The following is a 20,996-nucleotide window of genomic DNA, read 5'->3' on the forward strand; positions in this document are numbered from 1 at the left end:
TGCAAGTTCATCAAATTAATATTTCTGCATTTATTAAATAAATCTGAAACCACAAACTTTAATTTTGGCTTCTAATGTTCACTTTAGAGGTCAAACATGCTCCCCACCAAAGTTCTCAAGTGGCGTGCTCCACACTTTTTGAATATGGCCAGCGTCTGGCGAAAAGAAGATGGATAATTTAGTACTTCAATATATCAATTAGAAAAATTATACAAAAATGAAAACCCCAATAACGTCTTGGCTATCTCTTTAATTACAACACGAAATATGAAAAGACAGATTCATTTGCTAAGATTTGATTTGTGTGTGTGTGTGTGTGTTTTTCTGCTTTGTATCATGGTGTCTTTAGAGAAATGGGACATCATTTTTCTTTTATAAAAACGTAATTGATTATTAAGTTCACCAAAACAAGAGAATGGTACCAATCTAGTATCAGTTTATTTCATCTAAAACCCATCTTGTTTTTTTTAATCTGAATGGTATGTTAACACAATATGATATCGGTACAACCATTAAAATACATATATAGTGTTATTCATCATGCTTCCGAAGTACATATTAGTACTAGCAGAATCTATTTGATACTACCGTTTTCTTCACAAATGATTCCAACATTTTCGGTATGGACACAATCGTGTGCTTCCCATCCTATGTGTTTGCATTCACCCAATGACGTTTCTTTCCCATTGCATGTTAAGTTATCTAACCAGATGGTGCCGGATCCACCACCTGCTGTATAACTGGATGCCGATCCATAGCTAAAAATTATGATTGATTTCACGGTTTATCTTAAATAACGCAACATTTTGAACATTGAAAGGAAAAGATCGTTGTTGTCCTACCTGTGTGTTAATAAATAAGTTAAATACATTGAGAACCCAGTACATCATACGTTAATAACGATATGACTATTAATGTCGTTGGTGTATGGTTCAGTATAGCGCAAAAAGAATTAATTGATAAAACTTGCCATGTGATAAAAAATGTAGGTCTAATATTTACTAACATTTTATAATTGTTTGATTTTGCTACATGTATCGATATATCGATGTATCTTGTTTGCTTGACATAAAATTATGTATTATATAGTTTGATATAGACTGATATCCAACGATCGTATATGCATATACATATAGGGGAGGCGATATTTGCCTTCGCATATTTGCAGGAATAAAGTATTTGGAAATTACTCAAATTTTGAAAACTGTATCTAATCTTGCAAATTGGATTTTTATATATCGATGTATTTGAAGGCAAGTTTTTTTTTAATTATATTTTACCTTTTACCAAGCTGTCGACAAACAACCTCAGCCTCCTTGTTACTAAAACCATCATCACACACAGTCCCCCATTGACCATTATGATATACTTCTAACCGACCTTTTATTGAGAAGTAAGATGTAGTGTTTTCTGCTAATCTGATTCCTCCTGAAGTTAGAGAACAATACACTGCTAAAACTGTGAACTGTCTGAAGTATCTGCATTTAATCTTGAGAACAAAAAATTGTACAACGATAGGTTTTAGTTTGCGATATGATGCGATATTGAAAAGTGAGGAAAAATAGAGATAAATATGTATGTAAATATAGGATATATGAATATCCGTCATTATTTCAACAAGAATGGGATCGCACAGGGAATTAAAACAAACTTAAAAAACTTACATTTCCAAAAATTTTCAGAAATTGTTGACGCATTCTTACGAAACTTTTTACACATTTTTGAACCGTCTGAATATGTACCTAAAATTTTTCAAAACTCCGAAAAAGGCGCACAATTTGAAATGGCCATCAGATAAAAGAAGAAGTCAAAATGTTGGACATTGGTATATCACGGGGGCCACGGTGACTAATAATTTGAAATTTGTTTGGTATATGAGTTTGGGATGCTTAACATTTTTTTTCAAACAAAACCGGAAGAGCTATTTTACCTATTGCCATTGTGATCAATTTTTCCCCAAAAAAAATCAAATGCTCCGATTGGGATGGAATTTGGTTTTCAGGGTGAAAATGATATGTCGAATTCAAATTTATGGGTTCTTGAGACTATTTGAGAATCCTTATTTCTGTCTTTCCGCCAAAAAAAATAAAATGCTCTGTAAACTTTAAATATTATTATTATTGTTGTTGTTATTATTATTAGTTTGTCATTATCATAATACTTCCGTTTTGACTTAAAATTTATCGAGCACTTCCTATTAATCTAATTTGTCAATTCAGCTTGTAATTTAAGATTATTTTACCTTCTGTTCCATTAAAGCAGCTTATGCTTACATCATTTGCATGTAAACAGTTATTATTTCCCCAGTCAGAATGAGAACAGTTACTTAATTCTGACTCAGAACCATCACAAATCACATTACTTAACCATATTGTACCCCTTCCAGGACTTCGTACGTAAAAAGAAGAATGTGTTGATCTAAAATAATACAAATAATGTAGCACACATGTTCATGTAAATATTCTAGTACAAACATGTAGTGGGAGTCAAACGATCAATCGGATCAAACGAGAACAGGAAGACTGTGAGGTCTTTAATTTTCAAACGAATGAGAGTTTTAAGTATGTCGATGAGTGCCAATGCTACGTCAATTTTCAAAGACCCCGATGTAGCTAAAACATTGACTACTACATATGACATATTATGTTTTTGTTCAAGCAGGCAAAGACCGAAACAACATTGTTTATGTCTACAAAACGTATAACATCCAATGCTTATTATCAGAAATAGACGCAGAAAATAATATCAGTGATAAGACTTATACTGCCACTAAACTCTCAAACGAAGAGATAGTGGATAACCATAAATCAGTGCTATCCTCTTTTTGGTCTCCCTACCAAAGATGATGATTATAATTAACCGTCTATGTACTGGATTCCTAAATTCCACAAGAATCCATACAAACAAGTTACATAGCTGGATCTGCAAAATGTACCACCAATCCACTTTCAAAACTTTTAACTGCTATACTCACAGCTGTCAAAGAGGATATCCGGTCTTATCACAACAATTTTTACTTCCGTAGTGGTATTAATTCAATGTGAGTACAGAAAAATTCGAAAGATCTTTTGGAGACCTTTAATTCAATATTATTATCACATTAAAATCTCGAACTTTTCAACACTGTATACTTCTATTCCTCACACTCTGTTAAAATTCCGACTCAAAAAACATTATATATCGTTGTTTCTCAAACAAAAATATGACACATCTAGATATAGGTATATATAGTTCTTGGTAGAGATTCCTCATACTTTAAAAAAATATAATTCCAATTACAGAAGATGTTTTTTTTAGGATGCTTGAATTTTTGATCGACAACATATATTTCCAGTTTGGTGGACGTGTTTTTCAATAAACGATCGGCGTTCCTTTGGGAACAAATAGTGCTTCTCTACTTGCTGGCCTATTCCTACACTCTTCTGCAGTTGACTTTATAGCTGATCTGATCCAAAAGGAAAAGACATCGTTTAGCTAGATCCTTTAATCCCAATTTCCGCTATATAGATTACATACTATCGTAAACCAATCCTAGTTTTGGGGACTTGAAACATCTGCCCCAAAGAACTTGAGATAAAGGATATTACAGACACTGTGAAATCAGCCACATATCATGAATATCGATGGTACTGGAAAACTATTGACCTAACATTACGAAAAACGTGATGACGTTTCATTCAGAATTGCCAATTTTTCTTTCATCTGTGGCAACATCCATGCAGCACCTGCGTATGGAGTTTTCATATCACAACTCATACGTTATGCCAAAGCTTGCGGTAACCACGCAAACTATTTGTATCGCGCTAGAATTATTACAGATAGGCTTCTGAACCAGGAATATGTTGCTACAAGATTGAAGTCATCACTACAGAAGTTTTATGGTTACCATCATGAACTTGTGGATAGTTACGGTGTATCCATCCGCACCATGAAAACTGATCTGTTCATCGTGTCATAGTTTTTTCCTTTCCTCTTTCGTCTACCCCGGAAACTTTTTATGAGCAACTCGGTGGGTGTTTCTAGACAAGCAGTGGACGCTTACTCTATCGGTGCACCTGGTCTATGCTTGCAGTTTTAGTGAAGTCCGAGTTCTTTGTTTGTTTTTGTTACTTAGTTTGTATTATTTTAGTAACTTAATGTTTTTTGTTGTGTAAGTATGTTTTCCATGTTTGTTCCTTATTCATGGATTACTTTCTTATGATTTCTGCTAGAACCTTGGTTCCCTTGATTACTCTTTTCTAAGGGCATCCCACATTTTGAAGGACGTAAACCTAAGGTAAAGAAAGCAACTGTTACGAATCATTGGAACGTTTGTTTTCTCCAGTTTACGTAAATCTCATCTTAGCATCTGAGTTACTCGGATTAATTTCATTCTGTTTCAAATGAAAACTTTTAAGGCTTTGGTGAAATAAAAAATGATACAAATATATCTCTGATTTTATGGGTTATGCCCCTTACCCTAGGTCTAACTTCTTAATTGTTCGTTGTCTTTTCGCACTTCTAATTTACATTTACATCTAGACCTACCTTTCCCCAAGTTGCAGGCATACAACTTTAGCAGCTGCACTGTTGAACTGGTTATTGCATACTGTTCCCCAGACTCCGTTGTACTTTACTTCTAGTCGACCAAAAACAGAGTCCGAAGTCCTAGTTTCTTTATTTAACCGAATTTCAACTGTAAAGTATAAACACACTAGGGTGTTTAAAGGACCTGAATCGCTCAACTGACTTTTAAACCACAAGATATTTATGTAAAAGCGGCCATGTTTTTTTTCTGATTAAAATGTCATAACGCTTATTCCTTTGAAACAATCGTTCAATTTTATTTAAATGTGTCACGTATTGTCTGATGAGAAGACTTTTCGTGATGCATTGCATTTGAATTGCAAAAAAATAATGTCAAACAAGGGTTGTTAACTACAACATGGCTTTACAGATCAACATAGCAGTTTATTTCAGATTGATCTCATCATGCTGAATACTACATCAGAAATTTACAGTTTTTAAACATATTCGACAAAAGTCTCCCAGGAGCCTGAATCGCTCTACCAACTAAATTGTTGCTTGTTTTTGCCTTTCAAGGACAATAACTACATGATTTAGGCGTTTTAAACCTTGAGAAGACTTATGTAACCCTTATCATTAGGATCATTTCATCAATTGAAAGTTTTCTTTATCTATCATTTTCAAGATATTTGCTGAAAACTGGAAAAACGTCTTTGTTCGCTTTTCAATTGCATAGCTCTAGCATGGCTGAACTTATTTTCAACATTTAAAAAAATCAACAATGTAGATAAATCAGAACAAGCTGGACACTGTCTATTGTTTCGATCACTTCTAACATCTCTGTGATTCTCTCAGGTTTTGCATCCATAGAATAGTTCAAAACTGTCAAAAGATGCGATGCACGTTGTCAGGTTGTCAGATTTTTGCTCAAGATCTGTCATAATATGTCATGGATCGTAATACAGTCTATATTTTGGAAAATTATGTCAATGTTGAGAATATGTTTATTTAAAAAAAAAATAAAAGAATTCTAACAGTAACTTAGTGATTCAGAAAAAAAATAGCATTTTAGTCAGTAATTTTCTAGCGTGTTTCTAGAAAAGCAGAGGACATTTACCCTACAGATGCACCTGGTACACGCTCACAGTCGTTAGTGGAGTCCGAGTTGCTCAATAACTTTGTTTACTTGTATGTATTATTTTAGTTACTTTAAACCGTTATGGAAAGAAAAAATGCTAGCGCTCATACCATTTTGCAAAAAAATATGTCAATGTTAAGAATATGTTAATTCCTTTAAAATTGTTTTTTTTTAATTCACAGTAACGCTTATGATTGTTGTATCAAGGAAAAGAACATTCCATTCGATAATTGTATATTTTTATAGATTTTTGAAGTGCTTGCAATCCTATATTTTGCTAATAATATCAATTTTTATTATTGTGTCTGAAACATAGGTGTTACAGTCACTGATATGATATTACTTTAAACATATTCTAATTGGAATTAGGTAAATTGAAAGTCCATACACAAATACATTTTGCCAAAAAGAAAGATATCTTAAATAATTTCAACTGAAATATATGTGTTAAAGCTACCCATGTAATGCTAAAATTGTCAATACAAATATTTTCACAGTGATCATAACGTGAATGATTTGTGACCTTAATGTGAATTAAAAATACTGCCACTCAAAAATCACTTTGTCAATTATGAACTTTTTAAAATTTGTCAAGCATCTAAACAGAACATAGTCCTGTAATAAAAATAGATTTTAATTATAACTTTAAGACTGAATATAATTAATTACACATGTAAATAATGGTTTCATACGATGATTGACAGAGCAATGAGTGCCGAACATGGATTGAGAGATTGTGGGGTGATGATAATGACAAATACTGTATACATAGGAATTTCAACGAATCATTGTAAATCTTGAAATCTAAATTACGTCACACAGAAAAGATGGATTTATACTACCAGTTTCCATTATTAATTGGACAACTTTTTGCAAATAAGGACAAGCATAATTGATAAGTTTTGAATTTAAGGAAAAACTTATGGTATTTATTTGTCTCGACTCCAGATTGTTTATGTCAGGGTTTGCCAGTGAATAGGGAAAAATATGTCCAGACCCTGGACTATCTCTGTCAGATCAGGTCAGGATCTGTTAGAATTTCTGTTCTATCTTCTGTCTTAGGTCAGTTTCCTTGACAGATTCTGACAGAATTTAACGGGTTAAAAATCTCTACTTCAGTTCACAGTTTTTTTACTTATTGGTATGGTGATGTTCTGCAGAGGAGACGGTTTGTGAAAGTAATGACATTGAAATTAAGCAACAAAATCGATTTATTCAAAATTTCGGATATCGATTGATCTCAGCATGATCCTCACTTTCATCATGCCATACTTTTGCTATATCCAACTGTTTCGGAGATATATAAATATTTGAAAAAAATAATATATCAGTAATCGAAAGACCACAGTTCGATTATCATCAAAATAACAAAACAATACATAGTCCCCTATCGGTTGTTAATATCACTGACCCAAATACAGTTCTTGTTCGGGAAAAACTTCCAACTCTATAGTATGGAATTGGTAGGTTGGGAAAATTTGTTTTAAAAGTATCGATTGACGTGAAACGAATTGGATAAAAATAACATTTTAAATATGAGGTATAAAGAATTAATAAATATAAATTTAATTTGATAATGAAAATATTTCATAACAAATATACAATGACGAATCAATGGGGATTGGGATTTTTCAATGACGAATCGGGATGGGGACAATGAGGAATTGGGAGTGGGGGTGGTATTTGATGTAAGTGAGAAGTGTATACCATCCAAGAGCTGTACTACCTTGGATCATCAAGTATAAAACAAACAAACTGACAAAATGACTTTGGTTTCGAAACGTCGGAAAAAATTAGTAAAGCGGAACAAAATATAATCTTGATCTGTAACTTGATCAAGATAGTCTCACATACTAATATCAGGTCAATAACTGAAAGCGTTTAGAAAAAAGTGCGGAAAACTTAAATTTCTCTAAATTCACGGGCCATAATTCAGCCAATTATCCGCAAAGCGAAACAAAAGCTTAACTTGATCTGTAACTCATCTGGATACACTCACTTATCAAACTCAGCTTACTATCTGCAAGTATTTAGAAAAAAATTGCGGAAAACCTAAATTTCGGTAATTTTTTTCAAAGTTGAAGGGCCGTTACTTGGATTTCTTAAAATCAGCGGATAAAAACGAAACATTAACTTGATCTGAAACTCATATGATAGACTCACGCTCAAAAGGATCAGCTCAATATCTGCAATCATATACAAAAAAGTGCGGAAAATTTAAATTTCGGTACTTTCTGTAAGTTCATAACCCATAATTTGCGGAGCAAATCGAAGCGTACACTTTGTTTGTAATCCACAAGGGTAAACTTGCATACCAAAATTCAGCTGAATATCTTCAAACATTTAGACAGAAGTGCAAAAAACTTAAATTTTGGTATTTTTTAAGTACAAAGGCCAAAACTCGGACAAAAATCAGCGGAGCAAAACAAAACATAAAGTGATCTTAACTCATCAAGGTAGACTCAAATACCAAATTAATCAGCTCAATATCTGCAAGCGTTAAAAAAAATACGATAAAGTTCTTTTTTTTCTGGATTGACAGACAGACAGACAAAGGGATAAACTGACGGACGGACGGAATACAAATCTAAAGTCCCCTTTGGCTAAAACCAGCAGGGTACTAAAAACTTTTTTGTTGGTAGACTTAGTACATACATGTTTTGTGGGGTAATTATTCTTTTTAATAATGGAGAAATTGAAAGAAAACGTATCACAAAAAAAATATTTTTGTTATCACTCACCTTTTGTTCCATTATAGCAGCTGACGCCTACGTGATGAAAATATGGGCAGTCATGTGAAACCAGATTCAAACCAGAATGTGAGCAGTCTCTAAGTGTTGTTTCAGAACCATTGCAAACCACGTTGTACAATATAGGGTCAGTTAAATATCTTGGATTTGGTACGTACAAATAAGCAAATTTTGTTCTGAAAATTAAAAATATATAAATAAACAACATGGTCAATAGTATCAAGTAGAAAAAGCAGAAACGTAACAAAGAGGAATGAATACTTTAAGTGATAAAAAAAAATCTCCAACCCCTTCAATCTTCTAAAAACCTCTGGAACAGGGTTATATTACAGCAATATTTAAGTCATCATGCCATAGTTTCCTTTTCCTTATTCGGCAGACTGCGCGAGAGGGGTTTAAAGTCCTTGACTACCCTGACAGGTCTCACACAGACGGTAATTCGTCTGTTCCGGACTTTTTAGAAGGAACTTAATGGGTGTTCCTAGTAAAGCAAGGGAACTTTGTCTATGCATCAGTTTTAAGTGAAGTCCGTGTTGCAAATTTATTTTTGTTGCTTCATACGTATTTATTTTTTTTTTTTTGTCATTTAATGTTCTTTGCTGTCCATGTCTGGTCCCAGAATTACATTCTTTTGACATCCGCTCAAATTTGGTTCCAAAGATTAATCATTAACACTACATTGTCGAAAAAAACTGAGGTATAATAAATAAAATAAAAGGCAAAAAGATTTTTACATTATTTTTAAAATATATATAAAAAAAATATATTCTGTCATCTGATAAACTGACATTACCACACATCTGTATTTATTTATCTAATGATGTACATTGTAAATGTAACTTGACCTATAGTTAATCATAGTGTACGTGTCCAAAAGCCCAACTTGAAAGTAATAATTAACCATGTTTTTTTGTTCTGGCTTTGAATACCCCTTTAAGTATTATGTTCGAAAATTGTACAATAATTTTTCCAACCTATGATCTGATATCGAATGATAATCGAACGTTTCCAAAAACAACATTCGTAACAAAATAATATTGTATACGGACTGTCTTGAATTGTTAGTAAGATTATTTGATATTAACGACTTTTGGTTGGTTTATGCTAACTATATTCTAATTTGAAATCTACATTTTTAACGATTAATATTGTCAACGTCATCAGTCAATAGCGGATTTGTAACTTACATGCATGCTTTATTTGTATAGATATTATATTGAAGTCGCTCCATAGAAAGGGTGTGGGGCTCAAATACTAAGGTCTGAAATAAGATATGGTCAATGCTGCTCGATAATGTAGAATTATTCGAAATTTCATAGATATCAAAATATGTATTAAAGTTTCTTACTACCTTTCTCCGAGTTGTCTGCACATTACTTTTGCAGCTTCATTGTTGTAGTGATGATAGCATGTCCTGTGAGTTATCCCATATCGAATTATTTCTAACATTCCATAAACCGAGTCGGACGTTTCTGTCCTTCCAATTAACTGCAGCTTTTCTAAACAGTAAAACACTTGTACAGATACAGAGATATGAGCAAAAAATCACTAATATCAATCACACTTTTGACAAAAAGGAAAATTTACTTATTAGAAATACAAATCAATCATAATATTCCTGGAGAATAATTGTCATAAATCATTCTTTATCAAAACAAAAGAAAAAAAGATTTAAAAAAAATAATTACAATCCTTAAAGGTACTTTAATATACATGTTGTTTTTGCAACTACATGCAAATGCTTGTTTCATAAGACTCCTTGAAAGTTGGCAATTGACACAATTCTTCAGATGATAATAATACATAAAAATCAACTCGATAACATACTCAACCAAACCTCAAACAATAAAATCAGAACTTGTTTGCACCTTGAAAGTGTCTGCATCACCGGTTATTGTGTTGTAAGATCTTCTTAACGGTTAATTTTTTTCCAGTCGATAATCCTCAGCTGATATCAAATTTATTACTTGTTGTAACTTATAATGTTGAAAGTGAAAACAAAAGAACTTTTGACAACGTCCGGTGTTATATCATACATGTAACTATAAAATTAAAATACTATATATATGTATGTATGTATGTATGTATGTATAATAACCTTCTGTAATGTTGGAGCAAACGATGACTAAATCATTCTTGTGAGTACAGTTTTGTTGCCCCCATCCTGAATGTGAACAAGCACTAAGTTGATCTTCCGTACCATTACAAACAACATCACCTAACCATATCTGGCCAGTTCTATCAGTTGATGTGACTCAGGGAACGTAAAGTACTTAAAGTGTAAAATAAAAGTAGATATTATAATAGACTTAATTGTATACGTTAAAAGTTATAATAGATAATTTGATTGACCAAATTATTGATCGATTTGTTATGGTTTAACAACCTATGACAAACATTGTGTTCATCTTAGGATGAGAACGACGGGCTAATCAGTCAGATACACACATAAACGAATATTTAATGTGCTGGCTTACTGAAGTAACAACGTGCAGGGAAACATGCAACTCCACTTGGACATATTAATCTGAATTCGAGTCGCCCAGTCTTTACTCTACCCCCTTGCCGCGACCTCACATACTTGAGGCGTGCACGATCGAGACCACTGAGGCGTTTAGTTATAATGGAAAAGAATAACATTTGATAAATAAAGTTATGGTTATGGTATATGATGATAATTTATTTTTAGTTTTTCTAAGCCTTTTAACTTGTCAATACTATTCGGCAACACCAGTTCAGGCGCCGATTTCACAAAAAAAGTCGTAAGTGTAAAGGTGATCGTACGTAATGATGTCACAACCAAAAATAGCATTATGACGTTATACTTAACGATCATTATCACGCTTACGACTTTTTGTGAAATTGACATGTGTACATGTTGTTAACAAGTAATCGACAAAAATCGGAAAGGAACAACTTATTTATTTCAATATTTAAATGCAGGAAACAACGACGAACTACAAACACGATGTGGCAAACCGAATTAAATACAATAACACATTAAAACTGAACATAAGGGAAACAACTCATAACACAAAAAACTAGTAATATGAACCGCAGAAATATATGAGGTGCTGTAGATAGATGAGTAATCAAGGGATCCAAGAATATTGTGGAATAAAAAAAGTGTAATTAAGGGACAAAAATCAGACATGGAAAACAGATAAACACAACAAAGAACATAACATTACCAACATAATACAAACAAAGTAACAAAAGTAAATGAGCAACTCGAACTCCACCAAAAACTAGGAGTATGGATCAGATGTATGCCTGGGTAAGCGTCTTCAATTATTAAAAGTCAAATCCGGGGTACGCGAAAGAGAAAAGAAAAAAAATATGATATGTGTAGAACGTTTTTCTCAGCTAGTAGCGAACCCCTTTTGGACGTTTTGTTTTTCTTCAGTTTTGACAGGTGTTCAGTTTACCTGTGTTCAAAATGGATTTTATACATAAATATATGTTTTTAAAAGTGCCTTATGTAGAGAGGCATTCGGGCTATTCATGGTTCTTTTAAAAATGTTTTACAGCGTTATTCTATTAACTATCGTTATTTTTTTTCTTTTGAAGAAGTGTTCAGTAAACAAACAATATTACATCACTTTGTAGCTGTATCGTGATACATTTGGTAGCCAAATGTGGCAACTTTGATTATTATATAGTGCTCGATTCCCAGATGCGATTTTTTACTCATATGTTGATTAATTTAAACCATATGATTCTTATGTGGGGTCCTATCTGTTGTGTCAGATATTAGTTAAATATTTCCGAATTTTGTTTTTTTTTTCAGTTGCTTAGATTTTCATGTCAGAAGATGGCATATATATGTAAAAACAGTTGGAATTATATTGAAAAAAAATTGCAAATTAAATTCAGTAAAACACAAATGCATATTTAATACGTGTTGCTGTTTTTTTTTTTGGTTTTTTTTTTTGTTTTGTTTTTTTTTGTTTTTTGTTTTTTTGTTTTTTTATTTATTCTTTAAACTATTTAGAAGTTGTTGGTATAGATGTCCAAGTTGCTTTTCGAAAACATTTAATTTTACATCAAATGTATTTTTGTAACCTTAAGAAACTATATAAAGGTCTTTCAAAAAAGATCATCATTGATTATATTAATTGGAAGTTCAAAATCAAAAAAAAAAACCAATTGTTTCGTGTCAACTACTGAAAACCTTCCCTGCCTCGAAAATTGCTCATATCGAAAAGCTTTGTCAAAATTCAAAAATGTACTTGTTACCAAAGAAATAAATATATAGGACTCATGAGAAATAACAAATTCATTTCAGTACAAGTTAACAGTCTAGAATTAAATTAAAGGAATTTAAGGATTTTCGTTGCCCATGTTCAATCGTTTTTGTCGGATTTTTCGACTTCTTCCTTTTAATCCATTTCATAGAACATTTATGTTTTGCCTTGTGATCCGAGTTTTCTTACCGGTACACCTGGTCCATGCTCCCAGTTTTTAGTGGAGTCCGAGTTGCCCATTTGCTTTTGTCACTTTGTATGTATGATTTTAAGTTACTTTGTGTTCTTTGTTGTGTATGCCTGCTTTCCATGTCTGGTCCTTGTCCCTGAATAACATTCTTTTTATTACCGCTTTACCCCAGGTTCCTATAATTACTCTTTGAACACACCAAACTTGATACTTGTTTTTTTTTATGAAATCTCGTTTCTTTCTTCGTTTTTTTTTATAAACAACTCCTATTTAGACAAACACAATTGAAAATCCCTGAAATATATTTTCCTCCAACATTTTAAATGCTAATTTTTCAAAAAACGAGCACGCACATTTTTTTCTATTCATATGTTTTTATCTAGCATGATCGATTTTTAAAACAAGTTCACATCCTTGTTATTTCTGAACGGAGCAGCAAACATACTTGCATGATTTAAATAAGTGTATTGCTCTTACTTCTCCCCAAGCTGTTTGCACACCACTGCTGCAGTATTATCATTATATTGAGTGGCACATACGGTTCCCCATACATTGTTGTGTAATATCATCAATCTACCTTGTACCAAATGTGCTGACCTATCCTTGCCCGCTAACTTAATGGCTCCTAAATAATTGACATCATGTTTTATATTTATTTTCAATATATTTTATTTATATAATAGTTCTAGAAAAAACTTGTCATTATCTTGCTACCTACTGAAAGGACAGTGGTATTCACTACGATAGCGATGATGACAGAGCCGTAGGCAGTCTATTTCGCAATATTGTCTAGTTTATCAACAACTATTATGTTTATTACACTGAGGAACCAAAACCTTCATTGTTTTGCTATATTTTTAAACAGGATTTAAGTACTTAAAATAATCATAATGTGAACAAATAATGAAATATTAAAATTCGTTCATGGCTACAGAAATGTATGCCTCCTCAAAATGTCAATTTCGTGAAAATGTCTAAGCTCAAAGGGCACAAATTCAACAAATTTGGTATCGACATTTCCTGAAACAATGAACAATTATATATTATGGTGTTAACACCCGACAAATGAATCGCTTCTGGGTTTTATCAAAACTCTGAATAACTCTTAGTTCCCTAGATGGTTATAATTGTGAAATGTTCATATAATGACTGATTTTCTCGACCAAGTAATTTTCACGACTATATTCGTACTTATTTCTTGCCTCATTTGAACTTTCCGTAACCAAAAACCCTTTGACAGTCCATCCAATGTTATAAAATCAATTCATTTGTAGCAATTAGTGGAAGGACAATATTTAGAATTTTAATATTTCTTCCTTTATCAAACTCCTGTTTAAATAATGCTATCAAAGAAATCAAATTTAACTTGCGTATTACTTATATAAAACGCTGTTATAAATTTGGGATCATCTGGTAATTGTATACGTTTTCCAGAAGCTACAGGTTTAAATCTGACGATAGCAAAACAAGTATTGTTTTATCGAGATAAAAACTCATCTCAGTAGTTTTCGCCAATTTTTTCAAATGACAAAATTTATAACAGAATCATTACAATATTCCCAAATGTATTTCTTTCTGTAACGAACATCAGCTTTGCCCTTCATTGGGGATTACTCGTATAAACTCGTATACCTTTAATGATCACATCTGCTTAATTTGAGAAATAAACTCCCTTTTATTTGCTATATTTATAGAATTTTACAAAATGAATTAAAGTGGAAACTTTAGATTAAACTTCTGGGAAATATCAGAATTGAAATTCTACGAAGTTATTAAGATATTGAAATGTGTATGCAATCTGGTCTGTACTATGGCTGATCTCCTTAGAGCAGATAGATTGGAATGAATAATTATACATTTCATCATATAGACCTATATAGCAACTTAATATAAAAACAAATTAAAAATATATAGCCTGTATGGGCGTATCACATATTAAAAAAATTGCACGATTCTTACACAGACTGATATTTAATATGTGTCAAAACATAATCATTAAGAGGACATTTAAGTAATATACTGATTGTAGAAATCAATATTTGAACGTAAACATAATGGACAAAAAATATTCATTTATTTGGTATCTTGAATGTGATTTACACAATAGTACAGGAATCAAATATCTTGCTATAGGTTATCAAAATTACCGTTTTTTACGCAAATGACTCCAGCATCTCTATCATGAGTACAAGAGTTTTCCTGCCATCGATAATGAGGACAGTCTAACAATGAGTTCTCCGCACCATAGCATTGTACATACGATATCCAAACTGAACCAGATCCACCACCTGCTATGTAACTGGATGCATGTTCTTTGCTGAAAATTATTAAATATTTATGAGTTGATACACACGTTTTGTTGCTACCGTGATGGTAGTTGTACATAAATGAAATAACGCTTTGAAAGTGCAAGCAAAGTGCAAAAGTTCAACTTTAATTTTCCGTTTGTATCGGGATACCCTTTTTCGAGAGTATCATCAACTTTGGTTTTTGTTTTGTTTTGTTCTATTGGTTTGTTTTGTTCTTTTTTCATGTACTATTCGTGCGCCTGATATGAAGTGTTTCATTGTACTATTCGGTTTTACAATATGAATATATTAATTTTACTAAAATATTGGAAAATTCCACATGTACTAGAAACAATGGTAATCATTTACATCGTTCTTTTAAATTCCGGTATTGTTCGGGAAAAAAATTGACACAAACAGCTTTGTCATGAGTCATCTCCTTTTCATGGAAATGCGATTTGTTTTCACCATGATTCACCCATACACTTTTACTTAATTGACTAAATAACACTAAGTATGTTGTAATTAACATCATTGTACTTCACGTTATATAGTTTTCATAACAATCACCATCTACCTTTCACCAAGCTGTCGACAAACGACCTTCGCTTCTTCCTTTCCGAAATAATAGCCCTTGCACACCGTCCCCCAAAAGCCATCATGATATACTTCTAATCTGCCTTTGATCATGAAGTTAGACGTTGTATTTTCAGCTAATCTTATATCGCCTTCAATAGGGTAAATGAATATACATGTTGAAAACAATAAATAAAGACAACAACTAAGAAAAAAGCAAAAAATGACGGGGGCAAAGTTCAGTGGTATATCAAAAAAATGGGGGGGGACCCAAAGGCAATTCTGTGTGAGTACACATCAACTAAACAAAAACAGTGGAAAGAAAAAAAACATACAGCTGCAAGCAGAAAATTCCAAGAGGTGCTTGTGTTTCTGCTTTATGGAGGCACCCACTATGCTGGTAACTCGGTGAAGATCATAATTAATATAATGGAAGACAATTGAAATTGAAACCCAGCAGCCAAACAAAATAAATAGTAATGACGATCAACAAGGTAATGGTGGCTAATTTAAAGGATGATGATTAAGAGTTATGGTTTGATATCGTTGTTCTATCTGTTAATGCTTGAGCTGCCTAACCATTACAAGACAAATAATGACTTGCTTCAAAACAATAATTTTTTGCATTAAATCCTTGTTCTATTGTATTTCTGTCTGAGCAGCTTATCCCTTACAAAAAATTAGAATGGTTTCAAGAACGACGAGCAGTCTTTTGACAACACTTTTTACTCAAGAAGTGTCTTTGTAAGCTGCTAATTCCTTTCGAGCAAAAAAGGATTTCAGTTATATTAGCATTTTTATCTTTAAAACAAGGAATTTTTTATACATAATGCATACTCATAGGCAAGAAATTTGCGTCGTAATTATTCTACTTAAACAACTTTATTAATAAACATATTATCCTAACTTTTCCCACAGTAGTTTCATTCTCATGAAATCATAGACAAATGATCGTGCTACGTGTTCATGAGAGAGTAATCAAGCGAACAGTTGTTTTTTTTTTTGCGGAAATCAAGCAAATGTTGTCTTGGAGTAAAAGCCTAGATAGGGAAAACATAAACTACAACGAACATGAAATAACCAAAACAGCACATTCAAAGAAACAAAAGTAAATGAGAAACTTGGTCTACTCTAAAAACATGGAATATGAGCTAGGCGCACCGGTAGGTGTGACGCCTATGTTTTTCTATAGACAAGCCGTACTGCTGCTTAAGGCAAGTCCGAGATAGACGAAAGCAAAAAGGATAAAAAGGATGAAACCATGACACACAGAACAAACTGGTTCTCATGGAGCAATTGGATGCACAGTACAGATCCACAAATTCACGATGGCAACCGTAAAACTGAAACTTCCGTTGCTGTACACGTGACTTTAAACTTTCAGTAATATTACTCTGTCCGACGAACTAATTACAATTAGTCTAGTCAAATACAAAATGTCTGCTGTGGCATAACGCATAATTGTTTATATGAAAATTCCATATGAAGGAGCTGGATGGATGTAACCACAGAAAAAACGGGAATCTGAAAGTACGGAATGAAAAATCATAGTCCTTGTCATAGATATTGGTCAATATTTTCTTGACCCATCTATTTCTAAGTGTATGTCAAATCATGAGGCTGCCTTCTTTATTGTATTATCGATCTTAGCTTTTTGGTTGAAGCGATGTATGAAATCCCTTAAATTAAGATTGTGTAATGATGATACGTCATCTAAATGACAGTTTCTACGTCATGAAACACTAACTAAGTACATAATGTATTTATGGTCCTTATTTGATTTAGAATGAAATAATTCGTTTCGGCAAATGGACAAAATTAGAAAAACGAATAACAAAATGATTGGGTTAAGTTACATTGGTACACAAGAGTTCATTACGTAACCTGATGGTAAATGACTAAATAAACGCAAATCGAAAGTAGAACATGCTACACGTATTTAAAGTAATCTAGATCACTGGAAGCATTGATTTTTTTTCCTTTCATTTTTATTTATTTATGTCATATGATTTTGCTTTTTTGTCTTAACAAAATGAAGCAAAATGTACATTACCTTCAACGGCACACTTTGCTGTTTCAATTTGAAACTTTGTCAAGAAAAAAATCATAAGTAGATGAGGAAGTATCAAATCTAAGTCTTGGTGCATCGTCAGACCTACAGAAAGAGATTTTAATAATAATTAAATCATGATTAAAATTGCAACACATTATAATTCTCAATAAAAATAAATGAAAGATGAAAAGGACCTTTATAAAATTTTTAATACAAATACAATATAATAAAACGAAAAGGGGGTCTACATTGCGGTTCCTTCGTGGGGAAAATAGTTCAGGCTAAGACACCAACTGTCAACCAAGACAGGAGATAATTAACATAATCCGATGTTCAAGGAACTACCTAAATTTTGTCAGCTGAGCAATTTTCTAGTACAAAACAGTCACTTGCATGGCAAGGAAAATCTGTCTTGCATCCGATTTTGTCATTTCTAACGCTTTGCTTGTGTTCAATGAACGATCATTTAATTAAGCTTTGCTGGTATATACCATTTTGCAGCCGCTGTATTCCAAAGCATAAATTCCTTTTTTGGCGTACGGTAAAACTAATTTTCAATTTCAAAACTTTTAATGGCCAGACAACGTCATTGGTTTCCGATTTAAAACAAACCTGCGATCATCATGTATTGTGCTTTTTAAGCTGTTCGGAAGAGAAGGGATTCTTAGACGATATCGTCATGTTAGACAATTTTGCTACTCCCCCACTATTATATGTCAAGCTGGAGCAAGCAAACGGTTCCAGCCAAATCTAACGAATAAAACGTAGTTGTAATGTACAATTGTATGAAATGAATTGATTTAAGTGAAAGACTGGTGGCAAATTTATTCCGGAAATATTGAACGGTTATGCCGCAATAGAAGGGAGGGTAATGTGTACTATGAAATATCGCTTAACCTACCCTTCATTTTAAATTGCCTTGTTAAACCTACCTTTCACACTTAAATGCCTATACCAAATCAGGAACTTTGTGGTGGTTTCAAATATTAGGTTTTTTTCCTTTTATTGCTTCATGTTATAAACAGTTCTTTTTTACTCTACCTTCAAACTTCTGCCTAGATTTTGTCGGTTCGATAATTTGTCTATTACCCTTCGTATTTGAAGGTCACTAAAAACCAAAGTTAATACCTTATGTCCAAAGAATGAGAATAGTTAACTACAAATCTCAAGAGGTTTTTCATAACTTTGGACAACTAAGTTTTTGTCATAGTTTCCGAAAATAATCAGATTTGTCAAATTTTCGAATACGAGAGTTTGTGAATCCCCACAATATGAAAAAAAACACAAAAAAAAAGAATTTACAAAAATGGACTAATAGATGTCTGAATAACTAGTATTATGGGCTAACGTAGTCCACAACTGTTTTGTTACCAATCTTCAAACAATTGTAAAATAAATGTTTCTGGAAGCTGCTTTATTGTTGTTAGATTATCACCGTATCATGCATACCTGTGATATGACTGGTGCCACTATTTAAGCAGGACATGCTTACATTTCTGGAGCACCTGATGTCACTCCCATTTTATTTTGGGGGGGTATATAAAGATAGAGATTTTTTGTATTGACTTCAAGTTTTCCTTATCTCCAGTTATTATATCACAGGATTTTATGTGTAGATTGTCTTTCATTACTAATCTGACATTTACGACATGTTCATGTATATTGACGCATTTGAATTATCTAAGAAATGTAAAACGTAATTTATTCCATTATATGTAGGATTTTGACATTCCATTTCATTTAAGCAAAGTACAATCAGATATGAAACGTTTTCCATTAAAATTCAAAACCTGATGCTAACTATTTAAAGATATACAATAAAATACGTCAACTTAACACTGAACAATTCAGTTCTACACAAATAGTTTTTACAAAAAATATATATCAAATTAAATGTATTCTGAACCTTATAAATCGAAACTTGTGTAAACCCTATTGCTTTTTTCCCGAGGATTGTTTGGTTTAAAAAATGTTAACTGTATAATAGTGTACATACCAACTGATGTATTTATTCACCAATAATTTTCGAAAAAAAGTCATCAAATTTAATCCAAGACTTGACTGATGGTCGCATTTACAATTTACACACAAGTATTTTCCTTTTTTGCTGTGACACTGATTCATTTGTCATTACTTTGATGATCTGGTCAGATGACTGAGTATCTTCTTTCATATAATTATATGTAATAGTCTTCACTTCCGATATAAAGTAGTTATGTTTAGGCCACAAAATAATTTGTGTATGTTTTCTATTGACCCTTTGAAAGAATAGGGCAGATAGGTTGCGGAATTTGGTTTCCATTTACTTTTTTCTTATATTGACTCTATGGATCGAAGTAGTCTGACTTTGTTTGTGATAAATGAATAATGGTCATAATTATACTTTAAGGCACACTATTTTTAGGTTGGTAGTGTCTGTACGATATTCCAAACGCTAAGTAATTATGGTTCAAACATGAAAACATTTCTTGAATTACATACAAAAAGGCTAAATATTTTAACATCACACTAATAATTGCATTTGAAAATAAGAAATCGGAGAAGAAATGAGGACGCATATTTCACCAGTTAAACTATGATTTTCATAAAACAGAAGCGTTTGGCAAACAATTAGTAAAGATCATTTATATTAAAAATGTCCTTGAATGAAGCAATTTTGCCGTGTATTATATGTAGTGAAATACGTTTTAATGAATGAGTAATAAAGGGAACAAGGATTCTAGCGGAAATAAAAAAATGCAATCCAGGGACACTAAGGAACCTTTACCAAAACGGGAAGCATATAGAAATTATTTCTTATATTTTGTTTTCGTCGGGGAGGCGAAGGGAAACAATTTAAGTCGAAACTGTTTTCTTCAAAGCCACTTCATAGAGGCTTACACATATTCGTACTATATGTAATTCAAATGAAAGACAACATACACAAGAAATAAGATACCTTATAAAAAAACGTATATATTTTTCCGTGCAAATTTTGAAAAAAATAACGCATATCGCAACTTATGAAATCGATACACTACGTAATTAAGGATTAAAAAAAACAAACAAACAAAAACATTATTTCAATTGAAGATCTGAAATACATGTAAAATAGAAATTCCAATTGCGCTTGTTTCTATTCCAATATCAACAGATCTGGTTACGCCATTAAATGATAGTGGGAATTTATATGTAATCGCCACCGTAAATTGAATTTATCAATACAAAGTAAGAGAACTGAGACACAACAACAAACAAATAAATTACAA

At 32.3% G+C, this 20,996-nt stretch overlaps 2 protein-coding genes across 2 annotated transcripts in view; both read right to left on the reverse strand.

The window, feature by feature from the left end:
- Nucleotides 1–10,666, reverse strand: part of LOC148600139 (scavenger receptor cysteine-rich type 1 protein M130-like) — a 51,214-nt gene extending 40,548 nt beyond the window's left edge. The window contains exons 1-7 of the mRNA XM_088556979.1: nucleotides 10,493–10,666; nucleotides 9,746–9,893; nucleotides 8,386–8,570; nucleotides 4,528–4,675; nucleotides 2,243–2,418; nucleotides 1,281–1,428; nucleotides 589–758 (exon numbers count right to left, since the gene is read on the reverse strand). Of these exons, the coding sequence (XP_088413105.1) occupies nucleotides 589–758; nucleotides 1,281–1,428; nucleotides 2,243–2,418; nucleotides 4,528–4,675; nucleotides 8,386–8,570; nucleotides 9,746–9,843 (925 nt within the window). The 5' untranslated portion in view covers nucleotides 9,844–9,893; nucleotides 10,493–10,666. The remainder of the gene's footprint in view (nucleotides 1–588; nucleotides 759–1,280; nucleotides 1,429–2,242; nucleotides 2,419–4,527; nucleotides 4,676–8,385; nucleotides 8,571–9,745; nucleotides 9,894–10,492) is intronic.
- Nucleotides 10,667–13,198: 2,532 nt separating this feature from the next.
- Nucleotides 13,199–19,909, reverse strand: LOC148600141 (CD5 antigen-like). The gene is made up of 5 exons (XM_088556980.1): nucleotides 19,745–19,909; nucleotides 17,749–17,850; nucleotides 15,697–15,847; nucleotides 14,979–15,148; nucleotides 13,199–13,456 (listed from the first exon to the last, which is right to left on the reverse strand). The coding sequence occupies exons 2-5, from the start codon at nucleotides 17,840–17,842 to the stop codon at nucleotides 13,305–13,307; spliced, it is 567 nt and encodes a 188-aa protein (XP_088413106.1). The 5' UTR covers nucleotides 17,843–17,850; nucleotides 19,745–19,909; the 3' UTR covers nucleotides 13,199–13,304.
- Nucleotides 19,910–20,996: the final 1,087 nt, after the last annotated feature.

This window comes from Perna viridis, chromosome 13, assembly GCF_037379345.1.
Source record: "Perna viridis isolate PV_CMFRI_1.1 ecotype Kerala chromosome 13, ASM3737934v1, whole genome shotgun sequence".
NCBI classification, from domain to species: Eukaryota; Metazoa; Mollusca; class Bivalvia; order Mytilida; family Mytilidae; genus Perna; species Perna viridis.